This window comes from Bos javanicus, chromosome 1, assembly GCF_032452875.1.
Source record: "Bos javanicus breed banteng chromosome 1, ARS-OSU_banteng_1.0, whole genome shotgun sequence".
Lineage (NCBI taxonomy): Eukaryota > Metazoa > Chordata > Mammalia > Artiodactyla > Bovidae > Bos > Bos javanicus.
The window spans coordinates 81948897-81966417 of NC_083868.1; the positions used below are offsets into that span (position 1 = coordinate 81948897).

The 17521-nt window shown below is 43.8% G+C and overlaps 1 protein-coding gene across 5 annotated transcripts in view; it reads right to left on the reverse strand.

Moving 5' to 3' along the window:
• MAP3K13 (mitogen-activated protein kinase kinase kinase 13) overlaps window positions 1-17521 on the reverse strand; it is a 161102-nt gene that overhangs the window by 8729 nt on the left and 134852 nt on the right. For all 5 annotated transcript variants that reach the window (XM_061413623.1, XM_061413632.1, XM_061413648.1 and 2 more), the window contains 5 exons: window positions 10187-10296; window positions 8735-8851; window positions 7808-7945; window positions 3825-4611; window positions 951-1021 (listed from right to left, as the gene is read on the reverse strand). In XM_061413623.1, the coding sequence (XP_061269607.1) occupies window positions 951-1021; window positions 3825-4611; window positions 7808-7945; window positions 8735-8851; window positions 10187-10296 (1223 nt within the window). The remainder of the gene's footprint in view (window positions 1-950; window positions 1022-3824; window positions 4612-7807; window positions 7946-8734; window positions 8852-10186; window positions 10297-17521) is intronic.

Below are 17521 nucleotides of genomic sequence, written 5' to 3' on the forward strand. Positions count from 1 at the left end.
AGCCCACCCAGGCTCTGCCATCCCTGGGATTCTCCAGGCAAGAGTACTGGAGTGGGGTGCCATTGCCTTCTCCAATGCATGAAAGTGAAAGTGAAGTTGCTCAGTTGTGTCTGACTCTTGGCGACCCCATGGACTGCAGCCCCCCAGGCTCCTCCGTCCATGGGTTTTCCAGGCAAGAGTACTGGAGTGGGGTGCCATTGCCTTCTCCATACTTAACCTGGTAAGGTATAAAATCCAACGCATGGGAAGTGCTTTGGATTGAATTCTATCCTCTCCAAATTTATATGTTGAAGCCTTATCTACAGTGTGACTGAATTTGGAGATGGGGTCTTTAGGAGGTGTGTGTATGTGCTCAGTCACTTCATTAAGGTTAAATGAGGTCATATAGGTGGGGCCCTAATCTGATAGGACTGTGGCCTTATAAGAAGATGAAGATCTCTTATGCTCTTTCTCTCTCCCCTACCGTGTGAGGACATAGCAGGAAGGCTGCTGTCTGCAAGCCAGGAAGAGAGTTTTCACCAGGAATCTTGGACTTCCCGGCTCCAGAACTGGGAGAAATAAATTTCTTCTGTTTAAGCCACCTAGTCTGTGGTATTTTGTTACAGCAGCCTGAGCAGACTAATACAAGGAGGTACACTAGAAACCAATAAAATTACCCATAAAACAGCACAGCCATCTCTCATAAACTGCCCACTATATTCTCCATTATAACCTTGAGTCATATTTATTTTCCCCATCTTTCAGTTATTGTTTAGTGAATTTGGATAAACTAGGATCTGCAGTGCATAGCCAGCTACCAAAATGGCCAACAGGAAAGCATGAACACAGTGGGTCCAAACTTCCCTATAAGGGGCTGTTAGAAAGTGGCCTGCGATGGAACTGAAGGTGTGGCAAACTCGGGGTTCTCCCTGCTTACACTGAAAGCAATCACATAGGTTTATTGGTTTTACCTCTGTCTTCGTGGAAATTCAACTTCACTATCTACTTCCCCTTCTTCCTCTTCAGAGGAGTCATCTCCACTCTGAGAAGAACAAGGAGAAAAGAGTCTCATTTCTCTTTCTTACATTCACACACACACACATGCACACACACATATGTACACAGAGACCCTGTAAAAGATTTAATTATCATCAGAGGCACTGAGAGGTAGCTTGCTGAGTGTAATTTTGAAAAGCATACCTCTTCACTCATTCATATAGCAACTTTCCCTGGGTGTCCATCCAGGCCTGCACGATGCTGGAGGATGCATAGAACTGGGTAAGGCTGGGTTATCTTTGCCCTCAGGGAGGTGAAGCTTCCATGAGAATGTCCACAGGTGAGTACTCAGGAGGGGAAACCAGAGACGAGGCCTTAGATTTGGGGGTGGTCTCTTGTAACCACTGTCACCAGTGGTTCTAGGCTCTGACACACAGACTTCAACAAGAGGTGGTCTTTCGGTTCTTCAAAGCCCAACAACTACTTCCCCTCTTTATGTACCAATCACTTTTTCTCTAGTATTACAGCTGTTATGCTTACATCATCTCTACTGCTAAGACATCCATCATTTAAGGTCAGATCCCATCTTGTTCTGTTTTATTCCTCCTCCACCATTAACACAACACTGCATACAATGTAGATGCTTAACATACGACTGAGTCAGCACGTAGGCATGGGTAAGAGAGTTCTGGCTGGGACATCTGAGGCCCCGTCACTGCTTGGGCTCTGTGGTTGATCTGGAAGGGTGTGTAAGTGTCTCATCTGAGAACACAATCTTCCCTTGAGGGAAGATTCCATTTCCCTTCAAGGGCACAGGAACAGCCCCACTTATGATTAACCATCATTAACCACAGCACCATGATGCACAGGATTACAACAATCCCTTGGGAGGTGAGTAAAGTGGGTCCAAATAACTGTACCAAAAATTGAGCATAATTTGCTACACAATTGCTTCTGTTGTTTATGTTTCGGTTTTTTGGCCACGAGGCATGTGGGATCATAACTCCCTGACCAGAGATAAAACCTGCACCGCCTGTGCTGGAAGGCTGAGTTTTAACCACTGGAATGTCAGGGAAGTTGGAAGGATAATTTATTTTTAAAGTCAGTTCTAATAATCTATCGCTTTTACCCATTTGTCTTCTGATACGCGTTTTGAATAGGAAAGACAGGGATGGAGCTATTCTGCCTGTGGAGACAAGCACGTCCCCCTAAAGCACTCCTGGGAGTGGATCTCAGTAGAGAGATGTTGAGCCGCCCTGTGGGAGCGTAGTTCTAGGGAGGCCAAGTGTGTGAGGAGTGTGTTGCGTGGCCTGCAGACCCACAGATGCCTCAAAATGGCACCAGGATAGTTCAAAGATACATGTTACTTGGGAGTGGACTGGGGAGTGGGCTGATGGGTTTCTTCTGGGGGTGATGAAAAGATTCTAAAATCAGTTGTGCTGATAGCTGCACAACTCTGAATAGAAAAAACTGCGTTGTACACTTTAAACGAGAGAACTGTATGGTAAGTGAATTATATCTCAATAAAGATGCGACCAAAATATCTGACCCCATGGGGGTCAGAGCCGCAGAGAATGAACTAGCCCAAATCCACTGCACTACCAGAAACACGATGTATCCCCGGGAATGCTCAGTAAGTAGCAGCACTGTATGTGGGGGAGCAAGCACAGCTCTGAGACAGCGGCCCTCAGCTTCAGCTTCTTTCCTAGGAAATGTCTAGTTGACCAAAACATGCTCGTTTGCATTTCAGACACTTTCCTTTCTTCAGTGGAACTCCCGATGAACTAAGATGACGTGAAACGATGGTTAGAACTGAGTGGGTGTTTTCTGTGTGCTAAACACTTTTCATATATAGTGTTATTTTTCATTAGCAAGATGAGCTCATATTTTTGGAATGTTGCTGTATGCCAGGTTCTATTCTAAATTCTTTACATATTAACTCATTTAATCTTCACATCAATCAGTGAGGCAGGGTCCACTATTAGCCCCATTTTATAGATTAGAAACCGATGCTCACAAAGGTACTAAGTGGAAGAGCCTGGTTTTGAACTCAGGTCTGTCTGACTACCAAGCTTGTGCTCTGACATAAGGTAGGAGACTTAGCCGGACTTCCAGCTAATAAACCACAGGCAGCCAGTGGGTGAGGAGGAGAGGAATAGGTTTTGGTGACTGAGAACTGGCTGGGTCTTGATGGTTAATGGTGGTGTTTTTCTAAAATATACTGGGAAGAAAGTGAGTTCCATGGGGGATTAATAAGTGTTATTTTTAAAAGGCAGTATGTCAAATAGGTGAGGCAAAAGATGGCTTAAAGGAGGTTACTGCATGCTTTCTCAAAGCCTGCTACTGCTGCTGCTAAGTCACTTCAGTCGTGTCCAACTCTGTGCGACCCATAGACGACAGCCCACCAGGCTTCCCCATTCCTGGGATTCTCCAGGCAAGAACACTGCAAAGCCTAGGATTTGTTAAATGTGTACTTAGGAATCTCCGAGAGGGAATGTTTCCAAAATCTGTTTTATAATGGGATTCTTCCTTCTTGTAACATCCTTAGGACCAGGCTAGGATAGTGGATTCCAACCTATTTTGATAACATAGCCCTAAGATACAGCTGTTTTTCTACTTATAAATTATATATACTTGAATCAGTGCCCTGATTCAGGAGTTGTATTCTTTAGTCTATCACCTAAGCAGTGTGGAAAGTATTAAAAGCAAAAATACTGCTATTTGTGCTTTTGTTATCTCATCCTTCTACAAAATGCATATTTCTATATATATTCTATAATGCATAGCATATGATAGGCTTCGACATTCCTCAAAGGCAGTGACGCACTGCTGTTGTCGTTACACCTTACCTTCTGAAGTGGCCTTGTTTTGCGAGGTAGCACTGGGGGAGTGATGTGATGAGAGGCGCCAAGGGATGATGCAGACCGATAACCGCTGAATTCATTTTCTTCCATTTTCTCAGAACCCTGGGCATTTTCCAAGAGGGGATTGTGTGCTGGTGGCTTGAAAAGGCTGGGGCTCCTCCCTACCGGCTTGGCCGAGGGGACGTCTAGGGACCCATGCTGTTCTGGCCTGCACTGGAGGCAGGGGTCATAGGGGTCAGCCTGACAACAGCCCCAGGGGCCAGCCTGGCCCTTGTCAGGCTCAGAACTTCTCCAACAATCTGCCGCCATGGCCGTGGAGATGAGGTCAGGGCTAGAGCCAGGCATCTGTCTTTGAGAGTGGTTGCTGAGTGGGCTCCGCAGGGCTGCTGCAGGACCAAAGTACCTCAGGTTGTTGGCGCAGGTGGCAATGTCCTGTCCGTGCATATTGAGTCTGGGATGGTGACTCTGCGACATGGCAGGTGGGGGTTGCTGGTATTGCTGCTGCAGAAGATTATGGTGCTGGGGAGATGGGTACTGGGGCTCAGCTTGGTGGAGGGAAGTGGGATGGGGCGAATCCTCCTGGGCTGGCTGGTTTTTCAAGATGGCCGCAAAGTCACCGTGGCTGCCTCGGCTGTTCCCGCGTCGGTGGCGTGGTTTGCTCCGATATCGGCTCTTGCTGCTGGAGGAGGACAGTTTGGGACTTCCGGATAAAGGGGATGCTGTGGGAGCCACTTCCACACTGGGGATACCTTCAGATCTCAACAGATCTGGCCTGCAAGGAAAGAACAGGTTTGGTTTTAAACATATGAAAACTCTTTCAAGTTTGAGGAAAACTTGGTCTGGTGGTTGCCAGAGGTGGGGTGATGGGACTAGGGGTGGGTGATATGGGTGAAGGGGATCAAAAAGTACCAACTTCCAATTATGATACAAGTAAGTCATGGGATTAACGGCGTTGTAACTGGGGTTGACAATACTCTATTATGTATTTGAAAGTTGCTAGGAGAGTAAATGGGGCTTCCCAGGTGGTGCTGGTGGTAAAGAACCTGCCTGCCATGCAGGAGATGTGGGTTTGATTCCTGGGTAGGGAAAATGCCCTGGAGGAAGGCATGGCAACCCACTGCAGTATTCTTGCCTGAAGAATCCCATGGACAGAGGATCTCCTGGCGGGCTACAGTCCACAGGGTCACAAAGAGTTGGATACAACTGAAGCAATTTAGCATGCATGCATGCATGCACAGGAGAGTAAATCTTAAAAGTTCTCATCACAAGAAAAAAAATTGTAACTATGTATGGTGATGGATGTTAACTTATTGTGGGGATCATTTTGCAGTATACACATATGTTGAATCATTATACCATACACCTGAAATTAATAAAATGGTATATGTCAATTTCCATTATTTAACCCAAATTTCAAATTTGGGTTAAAAAACCCAAACCCAGAACAGCTGAAGAGAGGTAGGAAAGCAGAAGCCCCTGCCACCCCCAACAAGGCTCTGGCTCCTCATCCTCTCTCCCCTCATAGTGGTCTCAAAGACACCTCTATTCAGGCCCCAGGGGGTTTCAGACCTTGCAGGGAAACTGCAGGTGCAGTCCTGCCTTCATCCTATGTGATAAGGAACCCAAAACCCCAACCATATTGGCTTCTGGTCTCACAGCTCATTACTGGTAGAATCTAGATGAACAGTCTCTCCTAATTGCCAGTCTGGCTTGTTGGACAGTCAGAGTACAGCCTGAAGGTATGTACAGATCACCTGGGAGCTTGTTAAAATGACTGCATAGGTGTGGGATGGGACCTCAGAGCCTGCCTTTCTAACATGCTTTCAGATGATCTCAACTGAGGACCACATTCTGAAAAGCCAGGCCTCACAGCAAATCAGTAGGCATCAGGCAGCAGGAGATGGTTTTTTTCTTCTCTTCCAGGAGAATTTCAGTTAAAGACTTGTCTTAGTACAGAAGTTCCAGCTATCACCAGTATATGATGAGGTGGATAGGGTACTGTGGGATTATCAGCATCTTCCTGTCTCAGATTCACAGCACTGTGGTCAGTTGGCCAACCTGTGCCACAGACAGCATCTGGGGAGGTCCTGGGGCTCTCTACTGAGGAAAGAGAGCCCTCCAAGGCCCAGTGAGGGCATCTATCAATATTTACGCAGTAACTGGCTATGGCAGGATCTAAAAGAGAACTTAGGTGAAAGTGTCCTAAGATAGGTGAAGGCTGCTCAACCTGGCAGTGCCAAATCATAGAATAACACTGATACAGCACACCCAAGTTTACACAGCACTTCACAATACACAAAATACCACCTTCCTACTATTACAATACCCATTTTACAGATGAGAGCACTGAGGGATCAGAGAGGTTAGTTGGCTTGTGTCCATCACAAAGCTAGGAAATGGCAGAACTCACAGCTTGAAGCCAAGTCTTTGGACACCAAGGAACAGTTCTCCCCATTCCAAGCTTCTCCATGTTATAAGGCATTTAAACTATCTTATTAGACTATACTCAATTTGTGATGGGCTTGGTGGATCCATCATGGTTCATCTTTTTCTGTCCCTAACTAAACACAAACTGAGGCTAAAAGATAGTGGATGGTTTCTCCTCTCTGATCACCTGAGGCCACTGGCCTGCTGACTTGATAATCACTGGACTGTCCAAATAATCTGAAACATAAATCCTTCAAAAGGCGATCAACAGAACTCTCTGCAGCTCTAGTACCCACTCTGAGTTGCCTTTCTAGACAAGTTCAGCTCATCGACTAAGCATCTACTGGTGCTATCAAACTTTCAAACACGTTTCTCACAGCTGAAATAAAAGTAAACACGAGCTCATACTGTGAACAATGAAACAGTACTATTTTCTCCCAAAGTGCTTGGTGTTTTAGCTGTTGGCAGACTGCAGAGAGGAGCCAGCAGGTGAAAGCTGTGCCCAGTTCACATACCAAAAGAAGGGAGTGGTGGGATTCCTGGAAGGGTTTGCCAGGTGCCAACTAAAAACAATTTCTCTAGAGCTTGACCAGAAGATGGTGAGGCGTGGTAAGTAAAAGCAAACCTGGGATTAATCCATGTAGTTATCCCTCAGTGGTTTAGATTTACATTAGTCAGGCTGTGCTGGGATGGTCACTGTTCTGAAAGTCTTAAAATACATGCTTGGTTTGCATTTTCTCACTACCTTTATTCTTACTGCATTTAAGGCACAGTCTTTCTTTTGCATTAATTTAGGATTGGGTCAACACTCCATTGATTGGGAGGAATTCCTCTAGCAGAGAGTTTGATTTAAAAAAACTGACTGGAAGAGCATTCTAACATTAAACTAGCAAGGGAAATGTGTTGTAATTAGGGGAAAGGGCATCTTTAAAAATTTTTTTTAACTTTTTTTTTTTTTTGAGCAACTGTGATTTCCTAGGTGATTTCACATGCCGTCTTATTTAAACCTCACAAAAGTTCCACACAGGAGTGGGATGAGGGGAACCAGATGATTAGATATAGGTAATTATCAAAGTGCCTGCTTTTGTTTTGGTGGTGGATTTACAGGCACTTATTACATTATTAAAAAGAACTAAATGAATAAATAAAAGTGAGACATACATAGACCCATGATGCATATTATACAGAACTCAATTCTGTTCACTAGGGGGTCAAGAAAAGAAAAAGAAAGTACACCATTTTACCGATGGCATTGAGAGAGATCAACCGACATATTCCAAATCACACAGCTTCTAATAGGATTTGAATCCAGGCCTGTCCGGCCCCCACTTCATTTCTCTTCACTGTTCCATGCTAAGATAATAAATATTGATGCCTTAGACAGTGATAACTGTATTCCCAGAGTCCAGGACACACTCTCTCCCACTTCCCTACTCTGTATCCAGAAGCAGTACCATGTGGCCACACTCACCATCATCTGATAATGTATTTTAGGGGCATATTTCCCCACTTATCTGGATAGTGTCAGTATAGATGCTCACCGCTTGGCCTGCATCCCAGGTCTGTGTGGCATGCCTTTCCTCTTCATGAGCTTCTCCATGGCATTGGGGTGGATTATTGGACGGACAGGATGTCGTTTGTAGGTCCCAGGATACTTCTTCTCCACGGCCTGCTCACGCCTGAAGAATGAAAGAAAAGGCCATGTGTCAGTCTTGCCTGGAGAATCCTATGGACAGAGAAGCCTGGCAGGCTACAGTCCATGGGGTCACAAGAGTTGGACACGACTTGGTGACTAAACCACCAGTCACCCCAGAGAGAAAAGGTGGGCAGAATGTTTTCACAGGTTTACTCCACCCACAGAGTCTGGCCACACTTAACAGATATAGGCTATCTGAATAACAAGGCTACTCTTCAGGTTAAAAAGGAAGAAAAAACAAAACTAAATTCAAACTAACCTGACTTCATTTTTTTTTTTTCTTCAGCTTGCAGATGGGACTCGGAGGCCAACCTTCCCTTCCCCTGACACGACTCATGAGATACCAAGCAAAGGTTGAAGTCCTACTTATTTTCAGGAGCTGCTATTAGTCAGGACCCCAGAGTTTCTTGCCATTCTCAGGAGAACACTGAACCGCTTGCAGCAGTTGCTTTTCTTCCCTAGGGGGCGGTAAGCTCCCACTCATCCACACCAAGCTCCTCCTGAAATGAAGACCCCCCCCCCCCTTCCCTGAGCCACTAGGCAGGTTGAAACTGCAAAGTGCACGGTCCCCTAGAACCAGCTCTGTGGCGAGTCCACTCAAATGTGAGCCCCACCGGGGCAGGGACCTGTGCCTGGAACATCTCCCAAGCAGTGTTGGGTGGATGAGTAAAACAGCCACCAGTTTTGAGTCGCAGTAACCTGGACGAGTGTTACATCTTGGCCAACTGACAGACCCAAATCAATCAGGACAAACAGTGGTCTGGGCACGTACTTGATGAGCTCCTTCTCCCGCATCTCTAGCTGCAGCATGATGGCACTCAGTTCCATGTACAAATTATTAGCCCGCTCAAGTTTCCGCTCATAGTGCTCACGAATATCCAAAGCATGCCTATCAAAGAAAACACAGGAGCAGCGAAGCTGATGAATGTGGGGGAGAGCCAGGGGTCAGCTCTAATGAAGTAAGAACAGGATGGTTTATCTCAAAAGCACTTGCCCAAGGGCCCTCTAAATTTAAGGCTCGCTTGTCTGATGTAGTGACTCAGACAAGGTGGAGTGGGAGATGAGAAGTCCAAGTTTTCCACTTATTTGATTGTTAAGGGCCATATCCACTCATACAGAATAGGTAAAATCTGAGTGCAATTTATGTATAATTTGTAGCCTTTGTCCGTACACTATTTGGCAATATCTTAATAAGAATATGCTACCTGTTAAGGGAAATATGCAGTTAAAGCTAACACGATAATCCCTCATTTATACTTATCCATAGTATGGATCTTGTTTGGGCTCCAAAATCACTGCAGATGATGACTGCAGCCATGAAATTAAAAGACGCTTACTCCTTGGAAGGAAAGTTATGACCAACCTAGATAGCATATTCAAAAGCAGAGACATTACTTTGCCAACAAAGGTCCGTCTAGTCAAGGCTATGGTTTTTCCAGTGGTCATGTATGGATGTGAAAGTTGGACTGTGAAGAAAGCTGAGTGCCAAAGAATTGATGCTTTTGAAATGTGGTGTTGGAGAAGACTCTTGAGAGTCCCTTGGACTGCAAGGAGATCCAACCAGTCCATCCTAAAGGAGATCAGTCCTGGGTGTTCATTGGAAAGAATGATGCTGAAGCTGAAACTCCAGTACTTTGGCCACCTCATATGAAGAGTTGACTCATTGGAAAAGACCCTGATGCTGGGAGGGATTGGGGGCAGGAGGAGAAGGGGACGACAGAGGATGAGATGGCTGGATGGTATCACCGACTCGATGGACATGAGTTTGAGTGAACTCCAGGTGTTGGTGATGGACAGGGAGGCCTGGCGTGCTGCGATTCATGGGGTTGCAAAGAGTCAGACACGACTGAGCAACTGAACTGAACTGAGTCTAGTGGTTATCTGTGTTCTACCCCTTAATAGATTATAAGCATCTTGGGGTCATGGACTACCTCTTATAAATTTCTGATCTTTCATGTTACCTAGGGCAGCAACTGAATAAACAAATAGCATTGCTCCAGGGATCTTTGTTGCAGAGATACGATAAAGGAAGATAACAAAGGTGCAGGGAGACAGTAAGAAAGTGATACAAAGGAGGACCGACTTTCAGGGCAACTTTTAAAGAAAATAACAATAACCAGCAGAGGTGACAGGTGTGTAGAAGATGAAATGATTCACAGAAAGGGTTCCTATTAAATATCTGAAGACTTGGGAATAAGAAGGGAAGTAGGAGAGGTCGGCTGACCTGAGCTCTTCTCTGCGCCTTCGAATAAGTTCTTCATCTAATCGGTGGATACAGGTTCCTTCACTCTTGATCTTCTCAAAGTGCTTTTTCACTTCTTCTCTCCATTCAGCCTAGGTGAGGACAAATTAAGTTTTGTTAACTCCAGGAGTTTTAATCCTTGATATAACCATAGGACCCTGTACGAGACTTCCCCCCACCCACCCCATATGATTATACTGAAGAGCCTTATAGAATAGATGTTCAATAGTAAAATATCTCACATTAACGTATCTGCACGCCCTACCCAACTCTTCACCCCATTTTCTGTGTTTAGTCTAATACTCGATGCTGTCTTGGCCCCAAGAAACATTATAGCTGGCATGCTAGCCATCATCTCTGGAATAAAGCAGTTCAGTTTTAAGTCAAGATTGTGGTGGAGAGAGCCTGGCTAGAAAGAACAGCTCTGATAACCATATGGTACAAGCATGTGTCAGTCAGAATATGACCATTTTTACATTCGACCAGAATCTCTCCTGGGCTTTGTTTACAAAAATATCTCGAGAAAATATTTAGTATAGAAGATCCAAGAGGCATGAACAACAGGAGAAGGGGATAAAAATACAGGAACTTATACAGGAATCTGTGGGCTTCTCAGGTGGCGCTAGTGGTAAAGAACCCGCCTGCTAATGTAGGAGGTGTTAAGAGATGTGGGTTTGATCCCTGGGTTGGGAAAATCTCCTGGAGGAGGGCATTGCAACTCACTCCAGTATTCTTGCCTGGAGAATCCCACAGACAGAAGAGTCCATGGGGCTGCAAAGAATTGGACATGACTTAAGTGACTGAGCATGCATGCATGCATGCATATAGAAATTTGGGAGTGAGAAAGAAAAGAGGGAAGGAGAAGGAGGAGAAAGAGCATGGTCAAAGAATTTAGTTGTCTGGAAAAAAATTTAGGAGAGGGATGGGTATCTAATATGTGATTTAAGTTTTTCAAAACGTAAGCCTCTTCCAATTTCCTAAGTCTTTAGTAAAGCCCCTGACATTCACCTTGACTTTGGATGAGTGTATTTATTTGGTTTTGCTTTTTTTTTTAAAAAAAAAAATAAAGACAGGTACTGAACTGCATCTTTGGGTCAATGACAGGACAAAGATAAAGGAACAACCAAAAGACGGCAGGGATGGGGGTCTAAAAAGCAGAGCCAAAGTGTCCATGTAATTCTAAATCTCCTGGAAGTTCACAAAAGTATTAAAAAGGACACTGGACTTTTCCATAAGGCGTGGTGTTTCAGACTAATTTCATCTAAATTTCAGGAGGCAGGAAAATCTCTGCAGGAATATAGTCTATAGACCATTTCTAGAAAAACAGCTAAAGGAGAACCTTCCTCAAATTATGTATGCACTAGTATCCCAAGAAGCTAATGAGATAATCTAAAATAATTTCCAGTGAAGGCTAAATATGTAACTAAATGTTTCTAACTGTATTGTCTTCCACAGCTCTTCTATCCTTTTAAGATTCATAAAAATGATCTCTCTAGACCCTGGAAGTTATAGTTAAGTAATTGTGAAATTAGAGAAGCTTTCTCCCCAGATTTGCTGTTTCTCATTTATTTTTATAGAAGAAATTATATTACAATTATTTAGAAAGTGTTCATTCTGCCTATCTGTTTATAATATGTTAGATCTTCATATATATATATATATATATATATATATATACACATGTTGACTGACCATTGGGAAGAGATTTCTGTCAGTTGATTTTCTGGCATCAAATCTGCCAAGCAATGTCATCAAAAAGCCAAGATCTAGAATGTGAAGCCCATTGTTTGGCAACAGTGTTTGACAATGGTGATGGCGGTGGTTTGGTTGCTAAGTCGTGGTGGCATCTAAGCAGTGAACACAGGTTTGGTTGAGCCCAGGTAATTCTGTTCTCTTAGCCACCAGATTAAAGTCACAGTAAGAGTATTTGAGTTTTAAGACTGACAATCAGGGTGGTTGGACCTAAAACGGATAAGGGAGGGGGCCAAGGGTGGGTCTTAAAGCATCCTCTATTCTGAAAATCATGTCAGTGGATCCTGACACTTTAACAGGGAACAAGAATATCTCCCTCTAGTGGTGAGGGATCAGATATTGCAGATCCGATTTTTTAAATTCTACAGGAAATAAACCTCCTGACACCTGGCTCATGGAATGTGAAACTTAAAAAACAACCCTCTCAAGATTGAAACTTATTAAAGTAGATTTCCTCAAAAGAAATTCCCTTTGTGTGAAAACACCAAGTACTGATTAATAATAATGTGTTTTCCTCAAAGGTACTACTGTGTTACAGGTAGATGTTAATTTTGGAGTTCCATCACATATACTTAGAATCTTTATGTAATAGGAGTTCCAATTTGCACTTAATCTGCAATTTAGAGATGTCTGGGCATATCTAAGAAATGGAGGTGGGCAGGCTGAAGTCAGTTTGTACAGAGATTAAGGACTCTCTGAGAGAAAACACAAGGGAGAGAGGAGTCCTGGTGATTCTGACCTATAACAGTCATTAACATAGGAGTGGAGAGGCACTTCCTACTGTTCCACTAAAATACCAAGAAAACCTTGGGCCATAACTAGCACTATTATGTGATCTGTAACAAAATGTAACTTAACAGGGAAAGGACCATTTCATTGCATAAGCACAAGAATGTGCAAATTTGGAATCTGGAGAAGCCCACAGCTTTAGTTACTGCAAAAAAATAGCAGATCTTGGAGGGCGATGGCAGTTCCTTAAGGATAAGGCGGCATCCCATAGATGCCAGCTGGGGACTACAGTCTCTCAGCAGAAAACAGTACTAACCAATAAAGTAACACTCAGCAGATGCTAGGTGGAAGATTGCTGTTCTAGCCAGAGTCAGAGGAAAGGACGTGTGTGTTAGTTGCTCAGTCATGTCTGACTCTTTGTGATCCCATGGACTGTAGCCCACCAGGCTCCTTTGTCGATGGGATTCTCCAGGTAAGAACACTGGAGTGGGTTTCCATTTCCTCCTCCAGAGAATCTTCCCGACCCAGGGGTTGAACCCAGGTCTCCTGCATAGCAGGCGGATTCTTTACAGTCTGAGCCTCCAGGAAAGCCACAAGGAAAGGAGGGCAGACATTAATACGAGGTTATCTGAGATCCCTACTCTTTACTGGGGATTTCCCCAAATCACATGTAGAGTGGAGGAAAGGAGTAGGGAGTGTTTCACAAGGTACCTAAGTCCAGTAAGCAGGTAAGGGAAAAATACAGTGAAATCTGGGTTATTATTGTGAATGGAATCCTCTTCATAGCACAGGTAAGGCCTGGGAAAGGCTGTAACATTTAGCACGTTTTTGTCTTCTGAGATATGTAACTAGTTTACTGAAGCTCTTGCACCCATACCTTGCTCCTCCTATCTCTCATAACAGAGGTGTCAAAATGAAGCTGAATTAATATATGAATGGATGAATAAGACAGATGATATTCATACAATAGAATACTATTCAGTCATAAAAGGAATGAATTTGTGACATGCTACATCATTAAAGCTCAACATTCAGAAAACGAAGATCATGGCATCTGGTCCCATCATTTCATGGGAAATAGATGGGGAAACAGTGTCAGACTTTATTTTCTGGGCTCCAAAATCACTGCAGATGGTGATTCCAGCCATGAAATTAAAAGACGCTTACTCCTTGGAAGGAAAGTTATGACCAACCTAGATAGCATATTCAAAAGCAGAGACATTACTTGGCCAACAAAGGTCTGTCTAGTTAAGGCTATGGTTTTCCCAGTGGTCATGTATGGATGTGAGAGTTGGACTGTGAAGAAGGCTGAGAGCCGAAGAATTGATGCTTTTGAACTGTGGTGTTGGAGAAGACTCTTGAGAGTCCCTTGGACTGCAAGGAGATCCAACCAGTCCATCCTAAAGGAGACCATTCCTGGGTGTTCATTGGAAGGACTGATGCTGAGGCTGAAACTCCAATACTTTGGCCGCCTCATGTGAAGAGTTGACTCATTGGAAAAGACTCTGATGCTGGGAGGGATTGGGGGCAGGAGGAGAAGGGGACGACAGAGGATGAGATGGCTGGATGGCATCACTGACTCAATGGACGTGAGTCTGGCTGAACTCTGGAGTTGGTGATGGACAGGGAGGCCTGGCATGTTGCAATTCACGGGGTCGCAAAGAGTCGGACACTGACTGAGTGACTGAACTGAACTGAACAACATAGATGAGCCTTGAAGACACGCTAAATGAAACAAACCAGACAAAGAAAGACAACTATTGTATGATTCTACTTCAGTGAAATATCTAGAGTAGGCAAATTCATAGAGATAGAAAGCAGAACAGAGTTTTCTGTGGGGAATAGAGAATGAGAAGTTAGTGCTTAATGAAGTAATGAGAAATTTTGAAAATTGATAATGGTGATAGTTTTATAACACTGGAATGTGATTTCTGCCACTGAATTGTACATTTAAAAATTTTTAAATAGCAAATTTTATAATATCTTTTACCATGATTTTTATAAAGTAAAGAAAAAAAGAAGCTTAGCTATGAGAAATGAAGAAGCAGGATGTTGAGGGGCTATGCTGCTGCTGCTACTAAGTCGCTTCAGTCGTGTCCGACTCTGTGCGACCCCATAGACGGCAGCCCACCAGGCTCCCCCATCCCTGGGATTCTCCAGGCAAGAACACTGGAGTGGATTGCCATTTCCTTCTCCAATGCATGAAAGTGAAAAGTGAAAGTGAAGTTGCTCAGTCGTGTCCGACTCTTGGCGACCCCATGGACTGCAGTCCACCAGGCTCCTCTGTCCATGGGATCTTCCAGGCAAGAGTACTGGAGTGGGGTGCCATTGCCTTCTCCGTTGAGGGGCTATAAGTAGTAGGAAATCTTAGATTCTGAGTCAGAAAGGTCTTAACTCTTGATTAGTGCATGAGTCCTCCTTACTGCCTCCCCCAGTGAGCACCAGCCTGTTTCTAGGACCTACTTGCTCATGATTAAATTACTCTTAAGGCAAAACAGTCTATCCCTCTAATGAGCTATCTGTCTCTGCAACTCCCAGCCCCGGAGTTTCTGGGTGGTCACAGTGGCACTGGGTAGTCAAGAAATTACACTTGCTCCTTGGAAGAAAAACTATGACAAACCTAGGCAGCGTATTAAAAAGCAGAGACATCACTTTGGCAACAAAGGTCCATATAGTCAAAGCTATGGTTTCTTCAGTAGTCATGTATGGATGTGAGAGTTAGATCATAAAGGAGGCTGAGTGCTGAAGAACTGATGCCTTCGAATTGTGGAGCTGGGAAGACTCTTGAGAGTCCCTTGGGTAGCAAGGAGATCAAACCACTCAAGCCTAAAGAAAATCAACCCTGAATATTCATTGGAAGGACTGATGTTGAAGCTCCAATACTCTGGCCACCTGATGTGAAAAGTCAACCTATTAGAAAAGACCCTGCTGGGAAAGAAGGCAAAGAAGGTGGCAGAGGATGAAATGGTTAGATAGCATCACTGGACATAAATTTGAGCAAACTCTGGGAGACAGTGAAGGACAGAGAAGCCTGGTGCGCTGCAGTCTATAGGGTCACAAAGAGTCGGACACGACTTAGTGACTGAACAACGACAACGGTGGCACTCAAAATGGTGCGAAGACGAGGGTTGTAGAAGAGCTCAGAAGCAGGGCACAAGAGGCACCTAGCAGCTGGGACCTGGGGCCAGGCTAAAATGTTTCTAAAGACTTCTATCAAATGTAATTGAACACCAGGAGCAATAATTGTCTACTTGGAGAGATGGTTTATTGTCCAGGAATGAAGCAATAGCTTTGGCAGAATCTAATATTGTCCTGAAATTGGTTGCTTTGTTCATCTGTTCTATATATGCTGCTTCTTTATACAAGTGCTGTTGATGAGAAACAGATGAAGCATGTTCTCTCAGGAAGACATCAGCTGGGTTCTTGGCAGCACCCTTGACTGACAGTTTGGGGGGAAGGTGGTGACCGGCAGCTAAACAACTACTGGTTGATGACTGATGCGGGGAGAATTCTGGCAGCAGGCAGGAGGCAAGGCCTCAGGTACAAGAGGGCTATCAGTAAGCAAAACTATGTGCTAAAAAACTAGTTCTTGCCCATCATGGGAGGATAATTTGTCAAAACACAATTAATAAGAGCTCCCTAGCTGCCATTCTTATCCATCTCAGGAGTTCATCAGAAAAAGCACCCAGAACATACAACCTCAAAGAAGGCTTAATCTTTATAGCTTTGTGGGAGATGAATAATAACATCTTGCAATCAAACAGCTCTCTACAGTTTCCAGGGCACTTGCATGTTTATTATCTTATCTGATCCTCATCAAAACTCCACAAGGAAGGGAAAACATGGTTATCTTCAGTGTTTAGATGAGTTAGCTGAGGTTTATGGAAGTGTAATGATAATCCAAGGTCACAGGACAGGGATTTATGCTCAAAATCTGTTACTTTTCTCAGTACCTCCCTCATTAGTTCACAAATACTTCATTATCATTAGCCAGAGATGGTCTGAATTTCAGACCCAAACAAATCAGCTTGTAAATAACTGAAGAATTCTAGAAACTAGCAAGGGTATTTTGGACTATTTAAGGAGAGGTAAAATTTTACACTGGGAGAAAAAGGTGGTAGAATTTATGAATATTAACACATGTCCTATGCACTGTTTTTCCTTTCCATTCCTTCTCCCCTTCCTCTCTCTTCAAATTCTTGCTCTAACAGAACCTTCTCTAAGTTCAATTTTATGCTGCATAGGTTAATAAAAGTGAGTTTATACAAGTAAGGATACTGACTGTAGGTACTAAGTATTATACATACGTTGGGCACTCAGAGTGTGGCCCTGGCTTCAGAAGTGATATTCTGGGAGCACACAAGTAAAGTTTGTTTAGAATTTGATGTTTTCCCAGTATGTACAGTCATACTGTCAATGACTTGTGAGTTAGTACTCTCATGAAAATTGCTTTTCAAAATTATGGTGCATAGAGTTTTTTTGTAAAGGAAGCAAAGCTATGATTGATACTGTATCCTAAAGTCTGAAAAATTTTCTAGAGACTACTCATTATTATGGGCTTCCCTGGTGGCTCAGATGGTAAAGAATCATTCTGCCATGTGGGAGACCTGGGTTCAATCCCTGGGTTGGGAAGATACCCTGGAGAAGGGAATGGCTACCCACTCCAGTATTCTTGCTTGGAGAATTCGATGGACAGAGGAGCCTGGTGGGCTACAGTCCACGGGGTCACAAAGAGTCAGACACAACTGAGCGACTAACATAACTCACACTCATTATTACTCTCTTTCATTTCACAAAGGGCTTAAATCTTTTTCTTAATGTAAGGAAATATTTGAA